At 31.2% G+C, this 22,945-nt stretch overlaps 5 protein-coding genes across 9 annotated transcripts; 1 reads left to right on the forward strand and 4 right to left on the reverse strand.

Moving 5' to 3' along the window:
- Window positions 1-3,264: 3,264 nt before the first annotated feature.
- LOC117213595 (N-acetylglucosamine-6-sulfatase-like) lies at window positions 3,265-5,925 on the reverse strand. The gene is made up of 9 exons (XM_033459079.1): window positions 5,393-5,925; window positions 5,266-5,325; window positions 4,964-5,170; window positions 4,722-4,883; window positions 4,478-4,651; window positions 4,216-4,417; window positions 3,847-4,139; window positions 3,646-3,762; window positions 3,265-3,570 (listed from the first exon to the last, which is right to left on the reverse strand). The coding sequence occupies exons 1-9, from the start codon at window positions 5,501-5,503 to the stop codon at window positions 3,403-3,405; spliced, it is 1,494 nt and encodes a 497-aa protein (XP_033314970.1). The 5' UTR covers window positions 5,504-5,925; the 3' UTR covers window positions 3,265-3,402.
- A 30-nt stretch (window positions 5,926-5,955) lies between these two features.
- Window positions 5,956-11,284, forward strand: LOC117213593 (methionine--tRNA ligase, cytoplasmic). 5 transcript variants are annotated; one of them, XM_033459075.1, is made up of 17 exons: window positions 6,123-6,421; window positions 6,503-6,694; window positions 6,896-7,050; window positions 7,136-7,252; window positions 7,334-7,483; window positions 7,562-7,678; window positions 7,740-7,861; window positions 7,947-8,063; window positions 8,141-8,179; window positions 8,258-8,422; window positions 8,508-8,784; window positions 8,865-9,246; window positions 9,342-9,555; window positions 9,638-9,874; window positions 10,341-10,659; window positions 10,735-10,959; window positions 11,049-11,284. In XM_033459075.1, exons 3-17 carry the CDS (start codon window positions 6,967-6,969, stop codon window positions 11,196-11,198), a joined length of 2,715 nt encoding a protein of 904 aa, XP_033314966.1. In that variant the 5' UTR covers window positions 6,123-6,421; window positions 6,503-6,694; window positions 6,896-6,966; the 3' UTR covers window positions 11,199-11,284. The 5 variants fall into 5 exon arrangements, with proteins under 5 accessions (XP_033314967.1, XP_033314964.1, XP_033314965.1 ...); XM_033459076.1 differs by lacking the exon at window positions 6,503-6,694 and having other exon boundaries at window positions 5,956-6,155; XM_033459073.1 differs by lacking the exon at window positions 6,503-6,694 and having other exon boundaries at window positions 6,006-6,421.
- Window positions 11,285-11,419: 135 nt separating this feature from the next.
- Window positions 11,420-14,165, reverse strand: LOC117213594 (ionotropic receptor 75a-like). Its single transcript, XM_033459078.1, has 8 exons — window positions 13,886-14,165; window positions 13,508-13,816; window positions 13,194-13,321; window positions 12,941-13,105; window positions 12,603-12,814; window positions 12,286-12,500; window positions 11,908-12,176; window positions 11,420-11,819 (listed from the first exon to the last, which is right to left on the reverse strand). Exons 1-8 carry the CDS (start codon window positions 13,901-13,903, stop codon window positions 11,471-11,473), a joined length of 1,665 nt encoding a protein of 554 aa, XP_033314969.1. The 5' UTR covers window positions 13,904-14,165; the 3' UTR covers window positions 11,420-11,470.
- Window positions 14,166-14,821: 656 nt separating this feature from the next.
- On the reverse strand, window positions 14,822-19,070 carry LOC117213597 (ionotropic receptor 75a-like). Its single transcript, XM_033459082.1, has 10 exons — window positions 18,400-19,070; window positions 17,934-18,199; window positions 17,546-17,854; window positions 17,104-17,231; window positions 16,874-17,035; window positions 16,423-16,634; window positions 16,121-16,335; window positions 15,667-15,938; window positions 15,095-15,301; window positions 14,822-15,029 (listed from the first exon to the last, which is right to left on the reverse strand). Exons 1-10 carry the CDS (start codon window positions 18,530-18,532, stop codon window positions 14,936-14,938), a joined length of 1,998 nt encoding a protein of 665 aa, XP_033314973.1. The 5' UTR covers window positions 18,533-19,070; the 3' UTR covers window positions 14,822-14,935.
- Window positions 19,071-19,231: 161 nt separating this feature from the next.
- Window positions 19,232-22,945, reverse strand: LOC117213598 (ionotropic receptor 75a-like). The gene is made up of 10 exons (XM_033459083.1): window positions 22,776-22,945; window positions 22,519-22,697; window positions 21,887-22,195; window positions 21,629-21,756; window positions 21,296-21,457; window positions 20,842-21,056; window positions 20,559-20,773; window positions 20,050-20,318; window positions 19,611-19,820; window positions 19,232-19,449 (listed from the first exon to the last, which is right to left on the reverse strand). Exons 1-10 carry the CDS (start codon window positions 22,915-22,917, stop codon window positions 19,323-19,325), a joined length of 1,956 nt encoding a protein of 651 aa, XP_033314974.1. The 5' UTR covers window positions 22,918-22,945; the 3' UTR covers window positions 19,232-19,322.

Consider the following 22,945-nt stretch of genomic DNA (forward strand, 5'->3'; position numbering starts at 1 on the left):
AGAAGAAGACAGAATTGGTATACCTACGTACCGTATTTATTAAGAAGTGTCTGGTTTCCACGAAGAGAATCTAAAACAATATTCACAATTAGATTTTTCTAGTTGAATTTCGCTACAAAAATATTTATCGGTAGAACTAATAATAATTTTCTAGTAAGGCAATACCAATTCGTAACCACTACACAGTCTAATGTTAAATGAATGAATTATTTATAATGAATTAATTATAATGAACTTGTTAAATGAATAATACACAATATATATGTATCGTATACTATAAGTATATCAGGAAATGTATATTACGTATTTAATCACATTATTCACTTGACGCTTTGTTTGTCTTTTACTACATTATTAATTTATGTCAGCAATAATTTTTCAACCTGACAAGTTATTCTTAAACTTACTCAAACTGACTCAAACAGACTTAAATTCCTTTGTCTACTTGCGGTAAACTCTAACTCGGTACTTTCTAACTTTTCAAAATGTTTAAATATTCATTCTTTACACTCTTTCGTCATTTTAAACAAGTACTAAGTCTCTGAATAAAAATGACATAGAGTGAAAAACGTTTAAGGTAGAGTCTAAATCATAGATCATAAGGAAGCATAGATACAATACTTTCATTGGAATAGTAAAACTGGCAGCTGTCACAGTTCACACAGAACTGGATGTTGCGTTTTAGGACTTGTAGGATACAAGAACAAAAGTGTAGACAGGATATCTCGAGAACTTAAGTACTCGACTAGATCTTCCAACACCTATTGGTATCTTGTCCATTGCAGACACGAGTGGCGCTCGTTTCTCGAGTTACAAAACTTCGCTAGCCAAGGGCCGTGCCTAAAACAATATTGGTGGGGGCATCTAGAGCCAGCACGACCCCTACACATCAGATATTTATTTAAGACCGTCCGACACGGCTGCTTTGCTCTTGTTCACCGTAGAATTCCTGCTTCATATATGTGCAAATACATATACACGACGTGCAGCTCACTGACGAAGGTTACCAAGTAGTCGGGACTAAGTACCCCAACCCGAAATGTTGACCTAGTTAATAGCTTCGTGTTTGATTTGACTACTGTTGTCCGGATAAGCGGTTCCGTAATGCGAGCCCTGCGCTTTTATTATTATCGGCCATGAAATTCAATACTATTGAAATTATCTTCAATTAGGGATACTGACACACTCCTCTTTCTGTATTTTCCATATTTCTTTTAGTATATAGATTATTGATACATATTGTAGAAACGTAGCAACTTGATTTTGCTTCTTATTCCTCTTTTTCTAAATAATAGGACAATTTGTAATTATATTATTCAAATACATGTTTTAATAATGTTCTGTAAATTAATGTAAATATCACCAGGTATGCTACTTTCATTAATTTGTACTATATAAAAGATTTATAGTTATTTACACTTATAATTGATAAAACTATGTTTTAAAGTATTAAATTAATTTAACAGAGAATCAGACTTATAGAGAACTAATATAATATTCTTCCTAGCGTACAGAATTTAATTCAGGAATCTTAATGAGGATTCTAAGGAATTGCAAGTTAAGCGAAGTTTAGCAAAGGAAATTTGTAACTCATCGTTTCCTGATTCGCCAAAGTATTTGATGCAAATTTATGTTTCTCAAATTAGCGTTCATCTTGAGAAAAGGAGAAATTAATGTGGACGAAATAAACAATGTTGTTTCTCTATCAGTTATAAAGACAAATTGAAATCTAATGGAAAATACCATAATGGGTTCTATCGAGTTCGATTTAGATTCAAATTTTTATATTTCTAATAATCCTATCTACTACAAATAGTACGCACACATACAACGCTTTTCGATTCGAATAACATTTATTTAACGCTTTCTCGATTATCAATCAACGTTCCAACGGTATATATACATATATATAAATAAAATAGAATTTATGAATATTTTACTAACCGATCATACGTTCCAATTCGTTTCGTAGTGTGGGTTGAAAATTGAACAGGACCAAAATCTCCGGGGGGCAGGAAAGCTAAAATCCAAAACTCGGAAGCCAACGAAAGCCATTGATCCTAATGCACAAGGAAGCGATCACTCGCTCTAGCGATCAATGAAGAGAGAAGAAAAAAAGGACTTTTCGCAAGCCGACTTACACGTCTCAGTGACGATGTAACGACTTCACAATTCGTGCCGAGGCCTGTTAATCCTCCACCCGATCGATCGAGCAGGGATTCATGCTGTTTGCCGAAACACCCGCAAACTCTCTTTTTCAATGCTGCATTTTCAGCTGTGCCTCTTTTCGAGTGAAACACACTATGATATAATTCGACTCGTGAATTCCTCTGGTCGGATGTTTTACGCTGTTAATATTAATTTTGAAACAAAATTTATTCTTGGAATTGTGTTGTATGTATTTCGAAATTCATTTCATTTCGTAAAAATTTTTCAGAGTTATCGTGTTATCCATAAAAGTTGATCCATATTATCTATTACGAAAATTGAAATACAAATAGTTATTGATTGTAATGGTATTTTCAATTTATATTGATTTTTGTGTAATTGTATGGACATCATATTATCTTAAATTACCATCTGTGCAAACGATTAAACAGCCTATAGAGTGGTTAACGTGTGTACAAACATTCCAACGTTCTTTTATGCAACATGAAAGGATGTCTCTTACGGTGCTTGGCACTGAAAAGCATCAAATCGTGCCACTTTGCCCTATAGTTATCCCCGTCGTTTAGGGTCAGAAGAATAGAGTCTGTATAAGTTTAAAAATTTATTAACCAATATTTGTTGAAAACAAATTATAAAATTTTATTCTTTAAAGCATAAAATATAAAAAATGACAGAATATTTTTTGACGTCGATCTTAATAATTTACAGGATAATTTTACTATCATAATATTTCATAAATCCTTAAACGATTCAAAACGTTTTAATAGATTAAATTTATGGATATGGCAAAAGCATATTTCTACGTTCTGTCTTCATTCAGTTTTCTTTTTCTCCACCCCCGAATAGCGCGATTGCTATTCAGATATTCGAACCGCGGGGCTTTAATAAAAATATTTGCTAAGAAAACAGTTTGCCCGAGGTTCCCGGGAAGCAAGACGAGTTATTCTTATATCCAGATTCGCGGCGTATTCTTCGCTCATGATTTCCATAAATGCAGTAATTCGAAGTAAGACGGCCGTCGGCATTTCCAACTTTTAATGGTTCATATTTAATGGTTCATACGTTTATAGATATATTAAACATAAAATAAATTCGTAAGAAAATGAATATTGGATTTAATAAATATTTCACTAATTACATAATAAAAGATCTTTATACGGACACTCATATTATAAATTTAAAATGTATATAGTCAAATAAGATATACTAATGAAATCTATAATACATTGAGACTTAAACATATATGTTTTCCATATTTGTAACAATACAATCTTCGTTTTTACAAATACTCATTCTTTTCAGACTTTTCCTCAATCTGTATCTATGATGACGCTTCATAGTATATCCAATATTTTCTAGTTGATACTTATCTGTAGTTATATTGTATGCTTCAATATAATGCTATAAAAAACAACAAATGTCATTAATAATTACTTTATTTTTATGTTACTTTATTATTCTTATTATTAACAGTACCTTATCGTCTTCAAAGATACAGAAAATATTGTTAAATTTTGGAGATACACGTCGTATGCAACTAAAAGTATTATTTGCAGCATCTTGACATTTACATGCCATATCTTTGGAACATAACTGTGAAAATAATAAATTCCGCAAAAATAAAATTTATATCATATACATTTTGCATACAACTGTTCTTATATATCTAATACATACTGTAAGGTTTGGATCATAATCACTTGGACAACCTGAGGATGGAATACCTTTAGATCTTTCTCCTCTATACTCTATTAAGAGAGTTCTATCTTTTGGCAATATCTTTTTTAAAAATGACATTCCATCAGATGGACGTTGTATACCAGCTATTCCTAAAATTGTTGCAAATAAGTCAACACTGCTGACAGGTGCAACAATCTTTGATGGTGTAATTCCAGGACCTCGTATTAATAATGGAACTTTAATATCTGTTTCATATGGTTGGCGTTTATCTATCGGCATACTGAACTGGCCTAAAATAGTATGTACAATCCATTTTAATTCATATCTGGTTTATGTTAAAATTTATTTAAACGCAAAATATACTACCAATATGATATCCATTATCTGATGTAAATATAATATAAGTATTATTTAAAAGATTTCTCACTTTTAAAGCTTCATATACATTCTCTACAAGTTCATCAACAGCTAGCAATGTTTCCCATCTCCTTCTATAGATTTCATCTAACTTAGGCAATAAATTATCAGGAAGTGGAGATGGCCCCCTTTGTACTAGCCAATGCTTGTCCTATTAAATAATACAGTTTAACATAGTGACATCAAAATTTGTATGAAAAATATTTTATACCATTTGAGTCTGTGTATTGAAATTAGGTGTTCTTTTAGCTATTACATCTTTATATTTATCAATATGCCTCATTGCTGGTATAAAAGGTGCATGAGGTGCAGGCGGTGCTAAAACCATAAGAAATGGTTCACTATTTGAATTATGTGCCTTAATGAAATCTATTGCCAGATCACTCTGAAAGAAGATAATTTTAAATATACTATAAAAGTATGTACATATGTACACATGATTTTTCCATACTTACAATTACATCAGTAAGATAATCATTTGGTTCACTACCAAATTTTTTTTCAGTCCCATTAATAGATAAGGAATAATTATAATATTTTGAATTTCCAATAAGTCCAACCCACCAATCCCATCCTTCTGGTACATGAGAAGATCCACCTACTATTTTTTCTCCATACTCCATAACATTTTTTTAATTAAATTAGAAACACTTTATGTTCAACTAATTACAGTTTATAATATTTTGTAGATATGTACCTGATTTAAATATTTTCCACCATAAAAAGTTCTATAAAGCATTTCTTTTTTCAAGTGCGCTGCAAATGTATTTGGTTCTTGTAGTTTTTGCCATTCGATACTGTTACATCCTCCACTAATTGAATTATTTATTACCAAATGATTATGTTGATATGTTCCAGTTAAAATTGATGCTCTATTTGGGCAACAAATAGGTGAAGCGACGAACTAATTATTAAAAGAAATATTTTATTAATATACTTTAATGTTAAACATGGTCCTAATTAATAATTATTTATTAAGAAATTAAATTTCCATCTTACACAATTTGAAAATGTTGCACCTTTATTCCCAATTAATTCCAGTGTACTTTGCATTGGTGTCTAAAAATAACAATTAATTAGTTCGTATGTTTATTCATTTTGTATTTCTATTTTTTTTCATATTTACCATGCCATCAAGAAATATATCCAAATCATCAGCAATAATTAGTACAATGTTTTCTGCACAGTATGATAAGAATATACAACTTACAAATATACAAGTTAAAAAAATAGTCATTTTCTTTTAAATTCTAAATAATTGAAAATACATAAAAATGCAAGATATAAATAGAAATAAGAGTATTCCCCTAAACTTATTTCGCACGATTTACAAGAAAAAATAAAATTTTATAAGAAAAACTGTTATAAGAAATATTATGTAAATTAAATTTATATTCTATGCTATATATCATTTGACATTAAATAATATTAATAATAAATTAAAATTGCTGTAGAATTCAAATGTTAAACTTGATTAAACTTCACTACAGAATCAAATTCTCCTTAATAATATATACAATTCACGCCAGAGGACACCACTATTCACTAAATTTGTACCTATATGTACTTATGTATGAAAATATTTATTAAGTACTGTATGAAAGAAAAATATTTAAAGATAAAAATGTCACTGTGCTTAAATTTATAGATTTTATTAGCAAAAAGCTCTTGCAATGAATGTTAAACGTTAGAATTAAAATGCTCGTAGATGCAATAACAACTTTCGGTATTACCAACTGTCATTTAGTGTATCTTCAATTTTATATTACATTATATTAAACGAATGAACAATTATTCGTTGTGTGATTTCGTTCTACATAACCAAAAACATTCTAATGGATTTTGTTAAATAAGTAATATGAATGACAAAGTGTATTTAAACTTTTGAGGTTAGTAGAATGAGGTTAGTTTCGAATAGATTGGCAATGTGCTGTGAAATTGTTCATGGTATCTGCTTACAGACTGCATTTACTTGTCGCTCACATGTGTCGGTTGTGTGCTGAAAATATTTTCATCTATTTATTGTGAATATTTATTAACTTATTAATGAAAATGAATATTTCAACGAACGAGGGCAATCCGAATACTTTAAAGTTAGTAATTGCAGCTAAAGTAGCACAACATGCTGTTACCGTAAAAACGGTACAGCCAAAAGGTAAGAAATTTAATGTTTCCGCCCCAAGTAATCCGATTTCTGATCATATGATGAAATACCATATGTTTGTTTCACTTGTAGGTTGCTTTCATCATTTTAAAATTCATTGACCTTTTACAAATTCTTTAAACAATCTAGAATTTTTAATTAGCAGAGTTTAATATATATGTATTTATCATATCATTTATGTTTCCATATCATTATCTTGCTATCCTTGAAATTAGAGTGATAAAATATTTTGATTTCCATTTGGAATAACATCTTACTATTAAAGTAGGTATATTTTGTTGTTCGATGATTGTTCATTCAATAATCATTACATGACACCAGAAAATGGCTTTTGATATTATAAATCATATATTCAATGAAAAAATATAATTTAAATTGACCACTTAAACCAGAGATTTATTGTGATTTTTAAGTCATTTCAGTATATCAGTTAATATAAAGTGAGTCTTCTTATTTTATGTATAGTTGGCTTTTTGAGCCGTTTACCTTCTATTGAACTTTCATCTGGGTTAGTACTATTTAGTACTAATGCAGCAATGCAGCTCATAGTACCTTCTTCATCTCAAGAGTCAAAACTCCTTAATAATAAATGGTTGGAATGGGAAATATCTCGGTTACAGGTAAAGAATAATAAATTAATTATGAGTGTTTATGTATATAATAATATAAATTAATAGAATATTATAAACATCATACACTTTACAGCCAGCTATAGCATTTTATGGTAATACAGGAATTTACAAAACCACACAAAAGTCATGTTTATGGTCCTTATTAAGAGAACTTAATAATGCGTTAGAAGACAAACAGTACTTAATTAAGGTAATTCATAATAAAATAGCATTAGTGTGATATTAGTCAAATTATTGTTACAAAATTAAAGTTTTATTGAAATTATTTTAGGATAATAATGACTTATCATTGGCAGATATATGTATTTGGGTAACTCTATGGTCTACAGTAATGGTCACAGAAATTGGAAATGAATTAAATAAAGAATATTTATCAATTAAAAATTGGATATCCAGTATTGAATTGCTGCCAGTTATACAGGTCTTTTATCATTAATTTTATATTTTATATTGATGTTAGTGTCAAAGTTAATAATATTTGTATATTTGATTGTTCTAGGATTCCATTGAAGAATACAAATTTGAAAGGGGCTCAAAAGCAATTTTCAGTATTCAAGCTGTATCTTGGTTTCCTGTTAATACTAGTTCAAATCCTAAACCTTCTAAACCAGCTGATGTAAGTTTGCTATTAATATGTATATACTTTATATTTTTCTACATCTGATATCAACTATTAGTTGCAGCTTAGTCCAACTAAAGAAAAAGAAATGGAAGCAGTTAATCAGGAAGAAATACAAAATATTTCAAGCAATTGGTCTTCTAAATCATATCTTGATGTAAAAAACTTTCCTTATCCTGTGTACGTTTGAATGTACATATAAATGATTTTATCTTAAAGGAAATAATATTTACGCAATTAATATAAATTTATCCATAATTTTTAGATTGCCAAAAAAAGGAGAAAAAAATATTTTAATAACATCAGCATTACCTTATGTCAACAATGTTCCTCATTTAGGAAATATTATTGGTTGTGTTCTTTCTGCTGATATTTTTGCCCGGTGTGTTTCATAATAAGTAGGTCTTATAACAGTATCATACAAATGTACATATTTTTAAATAACTTTCTTCTTTACAGATATTGCAGACAAAGAAACTATAATACCCTTTTTATTAGGTATGTACCACCTTTTTCCACATGATATAATATAAAAATTAAATAATCATTTATAATAAAAATGATACAAATTTTTAGTGGTACTGACGAATATGGTACTGCTACAGAAGCTAAAGCTTTGGAAGAGAAAACGACACCCCAAAATATTTGTGATAAATTTTTTGACATACATAATGATGTTTATCGATGGTTTAATATTGGGTTTGACTATTTTGGTCGTACTACTACACCAGAACAAACAGAGTAAGATGAAATTCGTATTAGCTGCTTAATTGATTTAAAATACAATTTATTTAGCTATTAACTAATATAATATTTTATATTCCAGAATTGTACAATCATTTTTCTTAAAAATTAAATCAGAAGGATATGTATTAAGTGAAACTGTAGATCAGCTTCTGTGCGAGTCCTGTGATAGGTTCTTGGCCGATAGATTTGTAGAAGGAACTTGTCCAAGGTGTAAATATGAAGATGCACGTGGCGATCAGTGTGATGGATGCGGTCATTTGGTGAATGCAACGGATCTTATATCTCCGCGATGTAAAGTATGTAGTAATAGACCTATTGTTAAAAAGTCGCAACAATTCTTCTTAGATTTACCGAAGGTAAGAATTTGTTTATGATACCTATGACATTATTTATTATAAGTATATCATATTTCAATGAAGAAAATATTACTTTGCAGTTAGAAAACAAGTTAAAAGAGTGGTCCTCAACAGTAGAAAAGGGATGGTCAAGCGTTGCAAAAGTGGTTGCAAAACCGTGGCTACGTGATGGACTTAAACCACGATGTATAACAAGAGATTTAAAATGGGGAATACCTGTTCCAATAAAAGGTTTTGAAAATAAAGTATTTTACGTTTGGTTCGACGCTCCTTTTGGTTATATCAGTATTACAAAAAGATATACGAAGGAATACCAACAATGGTGGAAGCCTACAGATGTACAAGTTGATCTATACCAATTTATGGCAAAGGACAATGTTCCATTTCACGCAATTATGTTCCCTGCTTATTTATTAGCAGCTAATGAAGGTTATACATTGATGAAGCATTTAATGGCAACAGGTATACATTTAATATATTAAAGACAAAAGAATTATGTATTGTTAAGTACTTTTCTATATAAACAATTAATTATTAATGATTTAACCTGGTTCTAGAATACCTCAATTATGAAGATACAAAGTTTTCTAAATCGAGAGGTATTGGAGTATTTGGAACTGATGCTAGGGATACAGGTATACCGGCTGATGTTTGGCGATTTTATCTTGCATATATTAGACCCGAAACACAAGATTCGAATTTTAATTGGGTGGATTTAGCGACTAAAAATAATAGTGAATTATTAAACAATTTTGGAAATTTTGTTAATAGGTATTTGTTTTTTTATGGTAAACGGTATGAATTCTGATTTTTATTTCTAGTAATGTTTTCAAAGACTGCTTTTAATAAATAGGGCTCTAGTATTTGCGGAAAAATACTTTGATTCTAAGATACCACCGATAGAACTTCAGGAAGATGACTTAATATTACTGGCATTAGCTCAGCGTGAATTATCATCTTATATACATGCTTTGGAACAAGCTAAATTACGTGATGGTTTGAAAAACGTTTTAGCAATTTCAAAACATGGAAATCAATACATGCAATTCCAAGAGCCATGGGTGAAAATTAAAGGAACAGATAATGATAAGTAAGTGCTATGTCCGTTTTAATTACATAATGAGATTATGCCGTTCGTAAGTGTACTGTAGGCCTTTACATGTTTTCATACAAATATTTTGTATATTTAAGCCATTAAATCTTTAGATGTTGTTGCATGCTGTCCCCATTTTATTCTATTACTTTCGTTTCAATTAGTGGGAATTCATATCATGTAAAATAATTTATTATATTAGAGATTAGAATATCTTTATTTCCTAGGTACCCTTGTTCAGTGAGGATTACATGATTTATGTTGCTGTTACATGACTTAATTTTATGCTGTAAAGTAAGTCCTGTTAATTGACTGTGACTGTTAATCAACTTTCATATATTAAATTATGTTGTACAGGTCTGTTACAGTACTTATGAATAACACTCGCTTAATAGAACTAAGTGGCGTCATTATTTTTAGTTTAAACATAGCGTAATTTTGTGCTTTTTTCTATTGTTTGTAGAAAAAGAGCTGGAACGATCATCGGTATTTGCTGTAACTTGGCATGTCTTTTATCAGCCCTTTTGGCTCCATTCATGCCATGCACCGCCCGCGAATTAAGATCCCAGTTAGGATTGCAAAAGAATAACTATGGCTATATACCTGACGTTATCACAAGCATACTTCCCACGGGACATAAAATTGGTAAACCATCTCCGCTATTTAAAAAAATAGAGGATAAAGATGTAGAAATATTAAGAAGAAAGTATGCTGGTAAGCAAGAAACTACAAGTAGCAGTAGCGGAGATGTAAAATTATTGGATAGTGCAATTACAGAAATGGTTAGTGAATTTTTTAAGCAATTTTGCTAAATTTAATGCATTAGTCACATATGTTATACATTTCTTTATTTTTAGGACAATAAAGTTAAAAAACTAAAGGCCAAGTTCGATAAAAGTGGATGGCCATCCAGTCAAATTCAAATTTTTTCAGCTTTGAAAAAAAAGCTGCCTGATCTCATAAATGAAAAAAATAAATCCCCTGAATCGAAAAGTAAAAAACCTGAAACGGTTTCGGTACCTGAACAAAATGGAGATGTTGCAATGGACGTAGCAAGTTTGGAAGCGGCCATCGCTAAACAGGTACAATAAAATATTATATTTATGGACTTATTAAATGTTCAGTTTTTCAATTATTCTTTTTTTTGTGCAATTGATGTTTCTACTTTTAGGGCGATCTTGTACGTCAATTGAAAGCTAAAGAAGAAAGATCTGTATGGCAACCAGAAGTAGAAAAATTATTGAAACTCAAAAAACAATTAGGAGATCTCACTGGAACAGCTGCAGCTCCGACTGACAAAAAATCGAAGAAAAAGAAATAAGCAAATTGCTAATCAACATGTATACATTTCACATCAGTAAAATCTATGGAGGTTTCATATAATAAAAAGTCATTATACATTTCTTATTGCAACGTACGCACTTCGGAATAATACCACATAGTATTTTCACATTTAAGTAATGTAATCCATATAGTTTATTTAATAAAATTAATTTGTACATCGGGTAAAAAGTTATAAAATTGTAACTCACATAACTTCTTCTACCAAAGGTAAAGGAGTAACATAATTCATTTATTTTCTAATGAAAATTTTTATTTATTAGAAAAAAATTTTTTTTTGTTAGTTACACGAATAGATATTTTTGTCTTTACCGTAGTTTTAATCCTTGGTACAATATTTTTCTGATTACGTTTTTTTAATCGACTTCCAGATTTTTTTTCTTGTTCCTGTTTTGTGCTTAATTTGCGGAAAACTACATTTTCGATGAAACAAATAACAGCTGATAAAATGATGCCAAAACATAAAACAAGTATAACTGGTATCGCTTCATGAATAGTTACACTAGATACATGATATTTATCTTTGTTGCAATAAGGTTTTCTGTAACTCCAACGTGACACTTCTCGCTTCCGAATCCCCGAAGTGGATATCTTAAGAATACTACAACAATTATATAATTACTAAACCGTTTAGAAAAATATATACTACATGTAACTTTTGTGGACTTATTCTTATGAAGTTTTCTTACCCTATTTTTGTTATTTCTTGAAATGGACTATGTTGAGTTGACCATAAACCTAACGAACAAGGACGAAGTAAATGTACTTCGGTAAGCTGACAAATCATTTCTTTATCAAAATTACGATCTATAAATGGATAAACGTTATCGGGCTCCGCGTGATAAGCAAATCTTAAGTTCTTCATTTTTTCCACACCATCCTCTATCGAAAGAAATCTTTTCTTTTGTGGTATAGTTTCCCAGTGTTTCTGAAAATATTGAACATCTTCCGCAGAAGACTAGAAACATTTTTCCGGTTATGAATAATTAATATTTAACTATCCGTATGATAGAAACGAAATTACAAACAAAAGTTTGTTTTCGATAGCATGCAAAATTAAAACTCACTTGCAATAAAACACTGAAATATATATCCTTAAACGCTGCAAGACTCATTTTACTTTTTACTAATGAATACAATGAATCGTTCATTTTATCTAATGGTGCATTCAGCCGGCTGGATACTATTGCTGCTGAGTAATAGTTATATACAAGTAGACCAAAGATCATTGTATGAAAAAAAGCAACACGACTAGAAGATTGATTGCTAATAAATGGTAATCCTGTAATTAAAATATAAGTTCCATTTTTATTCCATTTTAATAAATGAACATTATTATACGAACAATGTTATACGATTTATAACAAATTTTTTATTAACAGACCCTGTTGACTTAATGCAGCGGCAATAATGAGAAGTGTGGACCCATAATCAGAGTAAATAGCATCTTTTTCGAGTTTAAAAATTATCCACATAGCGAAAATTATGACGATTATTAATAAAAGGATCATGTACCAAACATTTCGTGAGAATGGTCTGAAGATTAGGTTCATGTCCACTTTTGACGAAGGTACAGTAAGAAACATAAAGCAGGTTCTGTAAAACATATTTAAAGAATTATTTTATACTTTCATATACTGAATATTATTAATTAAATATGTTTATAATGCTCAATGTATATTTTCATAACTTGACTTGAAAAATATATGTATGCTATAGTACCTTGCGGGCCAAACTTGCGTAATTACATTTGCATAATTGAGTCTTTCGATAGTCAAAATCGATGGAAAATATCCCATGTGATAGATGTCATCGTGAAGGCCAGCTATCAATGGTCCAAAACTGCTATCATTTTTCCTCCAATGATCCAGTTTTATCACCTCAAAGCTAAAAATAGGTTATGTGATAGACGGAGAAAACCATAATATTGCATAAAATCATAACATTATATAATCTGAAAATGTTGAAAAATTACGTGAAATTGAATTGATCTCGAACGTGTTCCATGATAGCAAATCCAAACTTAGACCAATTGTCCGTGCGTATATCATTCTTTTCTCGTAGATATTCCACCAAATCTTGATCCTTAGGTTTAACTGTTACCTATGTATAAAAGTATCACTAAGGTAAATGGATCTAAACAAATATTTTAAACAATGAATTTCTAAATGTAAATGTTATATTGCTTCAGTTTAATTCTTTGAGAGTTTAATTTATATTAACTTTATAAAATTAATATCTTACTATCTAAGCAATGTCATTTTTTTAGATATATTTATTTCAACTTACAAGACCAGCAATCTTGATCTTCATCTTATGATAATTCCATCTTCTGGAAAATTTATTTGACCGCAGAGTAATCTGTAATCCGTCGTTCCTAGACCAGGTACCAAGTTCCGCAACATTTAACAAACCACCGCAAGATTTACAATGATTATATACGTCATATAAAATGTACTCATCATCCCTTGGTATAGCAATCGCGATATCCGTGATGATACTAAATGTACTGTCGTTTAATAAGTTGACAGTATGGCTCATATTTTCTCCCACGATCAACCATTGATGCAAATGATCAAACATGTAATGGGTCGAGGTCTAAATAGTAATTTTTGTGTATCAATCATCAAATGTAAGAAGTGTAACATGATTTAAGCAATATAATACCTCGTAGAAAAGTTCCATTACATCTTTGTCCGCGATTGAGCACTGTAGGTCCAAGAATATACCTAAATTCCAATAAATACTGTGCAAAAATCGGGATATATCGATTGTCGATGCAAATTGATTTATGGACACCCCAATCCCAGCATCATTGAGAAGTTTAACGATCTGATAATCATCTGCATGTAAATATTTATTATGTACGGTGTAATTTTAAAAATGGAACGAAAATATACGAATGTGTATGAAATAATACGTAATGAAATTGTTGTTTAATTATGTGTATGAATTGTCACGAAATTTTCTTGAACCAAAAAATATTTTTCAATCGATAATTTCAATTTTCTGAATGTAAAAATAATTTTAAATTAAGAAAAATCTGAGAATGTAATAATATTTAAAACGATACCTTTGAAATATCTTTTATTTAATGTTTGCTCTTTTAAAAATACTATTTTATTTTAAAAAATTGAGAAACTTGCTTCGCAGAATGAAAACTACCTACTTTCGATCTCTCCGCAGGAAAATCCAGCCACTCTACCAACATTCTTAAAAACGAAATAATCACGAATCATATCCATTTTACTTGCGTACAGTGCAACGATTAACTGTAAATAAAAGAAATTGTAAAAGCGCATGACACTACTGTTGTTAGCCTTTATTCACGATTGCAAATCGAACGACTACAAGTAGAGTATTCGTGCTACAGTCCCTGGCAGTCCTTCCTTTCCGTTCTTTTATTTTTCATGAGAAAACATGTCAGGTTTGATGTGATGGCTCTTTAGAAAACGAAACCGCTCGTGATTCTGAACTGTTTTATAGCATAGTAGTCTAGTAATATCCGATAATGACTATATCAGATCAATAGTCAATCGACTAATTTTACATATATTTCAAAATTTACAATTTCTATGTCAGAAAGAATGTTGATCCCTTGCAAACAAATATATACATCATATAACTAGTTCTTTTATTTCATTTTTTAATTTTATAAGTTAATTGAAATAGCTTACTAATCGAAATTCTACTTTTTTATCGAATCAAAAACGAATATTATGGATTTATATCTAATAAGTTACGTCCGCTGTTGCTACTGCTGAAACTTCCTTTCGCTTCGCTTCTCTTTCGTGCACTTTTCTCCATACTCCTATGAAGTATAAAATAAATTTTTATTTCCATATTTACGATCGTGCACAAAGTGAAATAACTCACTTCATCGTATGATTGTAAATAATATTTTCCACGATGCAAATGATTCCAGCTACGAGCATTCCGAATGCCAATAAAATCAAAGCTGGAGCAGTTTCGTAGATCGTGATGCTCCTTGTGGACAAAGTGTCGGGTTGACACTGTGGCTTCCTCGATGACCAATGTTTGATTTGCCGATTACGAAGGCCAGTATTAAACATCTTTGTCAACCTAAAGAAAAGACAAGTAAGTTAGTTTTAAAATATTAAGTAAAGATAGTCATTAACAGTCGGCGAATGTCTATGGAAATTTATATTTTTATGAAGACAACTCTTTAGTTGTCAAAACATTTAGTAAAAATGAAAATCAAGCAGAGATTCGAATGTATTTTTGTATTTGTGTAGCTAACAGTTTAGCAACATTGACGTATTTCCATAATTAAATTATATTAGGATATAAAGAATATGCTTTATACGTTAAAACCAAAAAGGGGCAAAATGAAATAAATTGAGTACTTGATAAATACATGAAAATTCGCACATACACACACATAATCTAATTATTAAATGAAAGAAATATATGCTACGATTATTCACCCAATTTTTGCTATCTCAATGAACTGTCCATTGTGACTGGCGTACATTCCCATCACCGATTGTTTGAACAAATGAATCTCCGTCAATTCGCAGATTTTATTTGAATCGAACATTCTTTCGACGTAAGGGTAAGCTGTATTAGGATCTGTATGATACGCTAAAATTCCTTGACCGACTTGTCTGATACCCTCTTCTATTGGGAGATATCGTTTTGATTCTGGCAGAGGATCCCAGCGTTTCTTGCGAAAATAATCCGATTCCCAGTTCAGTTTCTGTTGATAATATCATTGATATCGTAATATTGATTTAATTTGCCTTAAACAATCTTTCCTATCACTTTAAAGGATTCTTTGATTACATAGAATTTTAGAGCCAGAAAATATTGTCAGATTTAATTCGAAATTTCAATTTGTGACAAATTAATTTTTTACTTAAACGTAGTAATTAAACTTACGTATAAAAAGTAGTTTAGATATGGTACGGCTTCCGCAGCAATTTTTAGATTACTATCAGCAAGAACAGTTACAGAATCTTCCATCATATCAAGGGGTTCGCTCAATCGAGCCGAGACAATACTGGCAGAGTAATAATTGTACATTATCCAGCTATGTATAATTATTTGAAATAACGCTATACGGCTTGGTAAACGTTTCGGCAAAAAATTTGCACCTATCGAAATTTCAAATAGTTTTAATAGATTTTGATCTTTCCACGTATTTGATAATTTAGCTTCCGATTGATATCTTTCATATGCACCTTGTTGAGACACGATTCCTATCGACAGCACCACCGCTCCTGAATATTTTTCTCTCTTGCCAATATCTTCGCGATTCATTATCATCTTCATAACGAATACGGAAAATAATCCGAAAACAGCAAACACGTACCACGTTTGCCGTGTGAAGGGTTTCAAAAAGATTTCTAACTTGATCTTATTCGTTGAAGTCGATAGCAGCATGAAACAGGGTCTGGCCAGAGATATAATTCTTCTATTAGGTATCATCGAACATTTCTCGGGTTGTAGACATTGTAATTGTAATTTGTATTGCAATTGTAATTTAAGTTATAAGATTTTCGTAATTTATATATCGCTATTGACGACACATTTACCATACTATTCACTATATCTGATACGATTAATAGAAAATATACATATTGGGTATAATTTATTTATCGCCTTTAGTTAATATGTCGGGTATTGTCTCACCTAATTGGCCATGCTGCGCCGATTAGAGTAGCGTAATCCAATCGTTCAGACACCATAATTCTTGGATTACTAGCGAAATCGATGTAATTCGACCGTAAGAATTCGAAAATCAAACCATGCACGCTGTGTCGGTCCCAATAAATTATTTCCGAGGCATGGACGCTAAAAAAAAAAAAGAAGAAAAGATAAAATTCGCTGCGTCAACGAACGATTAGTATCGAATATAATACCTGAAATTAAAAAGATCTCCTGTATGCAAAATCATAGCGTGTACAAATTTATGCATACTATCCAACGATCTCGTATTTATGTCTTGCATGTAATCCTCGAGACGCATATTTTTTGGTCTGTATTGAATCTACGCATAATATAATTCGAGATAACACATAATTATTGATTTCAGCTAGCGTTAATTAACGTTTGATAAATTGTTAATGTTGCTCCCTTATACAGCCCTTCTACGCTCAATATTAATAACTAAGCGATAAATGTATTTGTTTCCGATTAATTAAAAATTTTAGTGCATTGTATTTTCTTTAAAAAACCGTCCGAAAAATGTGTAAACTATCGTTTACAGCTGATAAAGAACATTGGTAAATTAAGCAAGTTCGGTATTGAAAAAAAATCCAAGAGAAAATGTAAAAGTCTACAGGAATCGATTGATGGACTCACCACACCAGATATTTTTAATCTCATGCCGTGCATGTTGGCCCTTCTACTAATTAATGGCTGCGTTAAGAAAACTTTCAATCCAGACTCACGATGCCAGGTACCAAGCTCAGTAATGTTTAACGCACCACCACGATATTTGCAGTGATTAAAAACATCGTACAGATCATAGCCATTTTTGTTCGTTATAGCAAGAACAACATCAGTTACTATGTTATAAGCAGTATCGTTCAAGAAGGGAATACTGTTATTGTAATCCGAGCCTAACACTAACCAATTGTACGAGTAATCGTACATTCGATATTTCGAGCTCTGAATTCAAATAAAAATCAATTGATATTCATTGTCAAACGATCATCGTTGTTATCGTGAAAAACGAAGTTTCTCTTACTTCAGCAAAAATTCGTACGGCGGTCTCATTGCGACAACGCAAATCGATTACGACACCTACTGTCCAAGTTTCGCTTCTCATAAACCTACGGAAGTCGATTTTCACGCTGGGTTCTCTTATTATCGTAAATATGCCAGTGGTGCTTAGCGTTTTCAGAAGATTGAAGTCACCTATATATCGCACTGTTATATGAATTTGCCTAGATACTACATTTCTTCGAACAATCATTTTCTCCAAAGAGAGAATTTTCACATTTACATTACGTTGTATTGGAAAATAATTCCATTTATATAATTCGTCAATATATGAATCGCCGTTTATAAGCTTCTAAGGAAACTGAGAGTGATAATACTAATTTATTTCATATATATTTATCAGTTCAGTATTTTAGATGTTTTATGACACTTTAATATCAAATGCGCTACGTATATCATATTTCCATATAATCAACGAAAGAGTTGCTTACCTACAATATCGCCACAAGAAAATCCTACGACATTTCGTACTTTTTTATACACAAAATAATCTCGGATGAATACATGATCCTGCGCGTTCGAAATTAAAACGAATTGCAATAAAACGAACAAAACGGTATACATTATGCTATTCTTTTCTCGAACCAAGAATTCTGTTCGAATATCAACACTGATCACATCGAATCGTTCGACATCGCCTGCCTTTCTATTACGTTATTTTATAATATTACTTTTGCATCACATTATAATGATGATAATAATATTAATAATAATAATGCAGGACGTATCATTTGGGATTCCGCTGAAAGACAAGCTTGTCGAACGATTTCGTGTAATTTGGCAAATTGCTCGAGTCACGAAAAGGAATGCATACAGCTCGATTAATCAATCATTCATTCGAACGTCCATTCGCAACGCGACAGTTCCAATGGAAACAAGCTAAGTCTCGCTATTGATCGAATTCCTGGTTACAGATCGACCGCGTTATTACTTGCATTATTATTATTCATCTGTGTCGCGGTGTTTTATTCATTTCCTGTCAAAGGCTGCCTAAAATATGAATTTCACGACAAGCTAGATATTAATGGTATCGTATTGGAAGAGAACAGGAAAGGCAACGGATTTAAAAATTAATTACGCGATTGAAGATAATAGTAAACAAGCTACAATATCGTAATCAATATCGATAATTAATTCAAGATCTGGCCATATTTAAATGTATATTTTGCTTTAATATTTTGAGGAAACTACGCGTGATTAAGGTTTTATATGTTTGAGAAAATCTAATAATTAAATGTAATAGAATACCGTATGTGTTATCTATAATAATTGGTAGAGAATCCTTCGTAGTTGTTCTAGCGACTAATCAGCAAATTCGCGCTTATGGCAATTATATCGCGGCAATGGGTAAACTTTAGGGATTTTGAAAAGGGCTCCATTTACTAAAAAAGTTTCTCAGAGACTGATTCACGTTTCGTAAATATAGCAGAGGCGAAGTCCAGTCGATCAAGCGTTTCTTCTCCATCATGAAACTTGGAAGTCTAAAAAAGATTATTTTGAATAGTTTTTATACCATCCTACATAGATAGAATAATATTAACTAATTAATTAATGTTACTTATTGTACAAAAATTGAGAATTTAATATGTATATAGTATATTTTTCGTATATTAAATTCTCTTAAATTAAATTTGTAATTTACCGTGCTGGGAAAAGACAGAAGACGATATTCTCAACGATGCAAATGAGAATCGATAGAACCAGCGAGATACACAAGAACATGAAAATCGGTGCAGCTTCGTGAATCGATAGAGGTTCGGCGATAAGTAGGTTGATCGGGCAAAATGGTTTTCTAGCCGCCCATCGCTTCAATTCGCGTTTCTGAATGCCAACGTTTTGAATTTTAATCAAGCTAAAAAAAGTAACATACGTATCTTCAAAAGATGTTTCTTTCGATCTTCGTTCGAGTTTTACATTTGTTACAGAAATTATGCATAAAACGTAATTTCAATTGATTTTTAAATACTCTGGTCTTCTCGACTTTCTAATTAATTTCATGTTCTCTCGATTGATACTTTCGAATCGTTTCGAAATATCTGCAATAGGTCGATCTACATTTACATGTATATTGACTTTCGTACCCTACTTTCATCAGTTCAGTAAAAGGGCTGTGATGCCTGGCATAAAATGCGAGAACAGCACGCAACAGATGAACCTCCGTAAGTTCGCAGATACTTCGGCGAGTGAACGACTGTTCGATGTAAGGATAAGCTGAATCGATCATCGTGTGATAGGCTAAATGACCCTCCGCCACGCGATTAAGTCCTTCTTCTAGTGATAAATATCTATCCGACTCTGGTATTTTCGACCACCGATTGTCATAAAAATATCTTACTTCTTTGTCTGGCACCTATGGCATAAAAATTGTAATATTGAAGAAAATTGTTTAAATACGAAGTCTTTTTCAATAAAAATTTGTTCTATTATACGTATATATTATTTGTAGTATTAAACTGTATTCGTCCTGGAGAGTTACATTTTATTCCAAAATTATGTTCATGAAAATGAATTATTAAAAGATTATCTTATTTATTTTATTTTATTTCGAAATATTTTGTTTTTAAATATGTAACTGCATAAGAGGTATTACCCGAAGAAAGGAGCGAATATACGACGTAGGCTGCACCGCAAGTTTCATATTGCTCTTTGCCAAACTAATCAAAGAATCGTTCATCTTCTCGCCTCTGTTTTTCAAACGATTCGATACGACACTCGCCGAATAATAATTCAAAATTAATAAACCGACGAACAAGATTTGTAGGAATGCTATACGACTTGCGCAACGTGTTGGAACGAACGCAGAGCCTGAATGAAAAAATGTCGTCAAATGTCAAAAAAATCCAAAAACTTCGATTAATTCTTTCATGATATACCTTGTTGGGACAAAGCTCCTATTGTGAGCAAAACAGAGAGGCCATAAATCTCTGTAGGAGTTTGCACGCCTTCTAATCTTAGTAAGATAACTAGAATTGTTGTCACGATTCCTATCATGGCCAGTATCACATACCATACTTTCACAGACAAGGGTTTCAGAAATTGTCCTGGTTTAATTTTCGTCGATGATATCGTGCGAAACATAAAACACGACCTACGACAATGAGATACAATTAATCCGAATTTAGAAGAGAAGATTAGAATAGTGAAATTACGATACGATCAAATTACAGAAAAAAAAAAAGAAAGAAAGAAGAACAACAGGAATTCTTGTACCTTAGACAATTATTCATGTTCATTGAAATACTATTTCTGAGAACATTATGAATACATATAAGATACAAGACACAGCAAACGGTATGAAGAAGTATGAAGAAGCAAGTAGTAATGTACCGTATTGGCCAGACCGGTCCGATTATGTCTCCGTTATCTAATCTGCCGATCCTCATCGCCACTGGACTTGCCGAGAGGTCTATGAGTTTCTCTTTGAAAGCCGCGAAAACAGGTCCGGAATTATCGAATCTTCTTTGCGCATTTATTTGCACGATCTCCATACTGCAAAGTAGAAACCAACGAATGAATAAAAATTCTTTTGTTTGAAAAGAATCACAGATTAATATTTAGCGGTTGTCTTTAAAGTGCATAGAACACATATTTAATACAGTTGAACGGAAACTGTGCTGATAATAGAATTTATAAATTTATCGAATTCAATATAATTTTTACGTGAAATTGAAGATGTCGGACAAATGTTGTAACAATACGTAGAGAAATTTCGATCGCCCATATTTTGACTTCATGCTATATTGTAGCATCATCTCGTGAAAAGTCATGTTTTCTGGTTTAAAACCGATCTGTAAATTTCTTAGTTTATAGATTACTTTAATGACTATTCTATCTGTCGAAGTATACCATATATAAAATTCTAATTTCATTAATTATATTAATCGGATAATGATCATAGAAAGAACTGGCACAACTTACAACGATCCCAACTTTGAGTTTCATCCCGTGCAAATTCGATCTTCTCTCGAATTTCGATTCATTTAAGGTAACGTTTAATCCAGTTTTATTGCTCCACGTTCCAAAGCGCGTTACATTCATCGACCCTCCTCGATCTTTGCAAGGATTATACACGTCGTATAAAATATAGTTGTTCGCTGATGGCACAGCAATTATAACATCGGTAGAGATAGTGAACGCGTCATCGTTTAATATTTCCAATACATGGCTCAGGTTCGAACCCAAAATTAACCATTTGTGCATTTCATCGTACATAGAATATTTAGTTGCCTATGTGCAATAGATATTATGCACTTTATTTTAATGTTTGATACTTGCGAGATTAGAACAAAAATAGAAAATGATTCAATACATGTGAGATTAAGACTTTAGTGGTACAATAATTCCCCTTTCTTAGAACAATTTAATGCAATTAAACCTTTGAATTCTTATGAATATGTAAATTATTTTTAGGTATAACAATTCTTAAATAACTAGGTATATTTAAAAAGGAAAAGAAAAGATCAAGAATAGATTTAGGACAGTAATATAATGATATTAATATTTCAGACATTTATGGAAGTAAGAAAAAATTCCGAGTATAAATTACTTACTTCCACAAGGACTTTAGTATGTCTCTTACGATCGCATCGAGAATCCAAAAAAACGCCCAACCAATTGTACTCCGCTCTTAAAACTTTTTTCATATCTAATCGCGATTCATCCGTAGAGTTCAATATTGAAATATACGTGGTGTACATATTGTTGAAGGTTTTTGCGAGTTTAAAATTATCTGTTTTTAACGAAATAAAGATAAGATCCTGTGTGTTTAATTAAAAAGAACCTTTATAGAAAACCTTTCGCTACGCACTTTCCATGTTGTCGCAAGAAAATCCAACGATTCTTTCCACTTTTCTGAATGCAAAGTAATCACGGATGAAGTTGTTTTCATTAGCACACAAAATAGCAATTAATTGCACTATTAAAAGCAACGAAAAATACACTCGATTCATCGTACAGAATTATCTTCCGAAGGAACGT

Source organism: Bombus bifarius, unplaced genomic scaffold, assembly GCF_011952205.1.
Source record: "Bombus bifarius isolate JDL3187 unplaced genomic scaffold, Bbif_JDL3187 scf7180000009125, whole genome shotgun sequence".
NCBI classification, from domain to species: domain Eukaryota; kingdom Metazoa; phylum Arthropoda; class Insecta; order Hymenoptera; family Apidae; genus Bombus; species Bombus bifarius.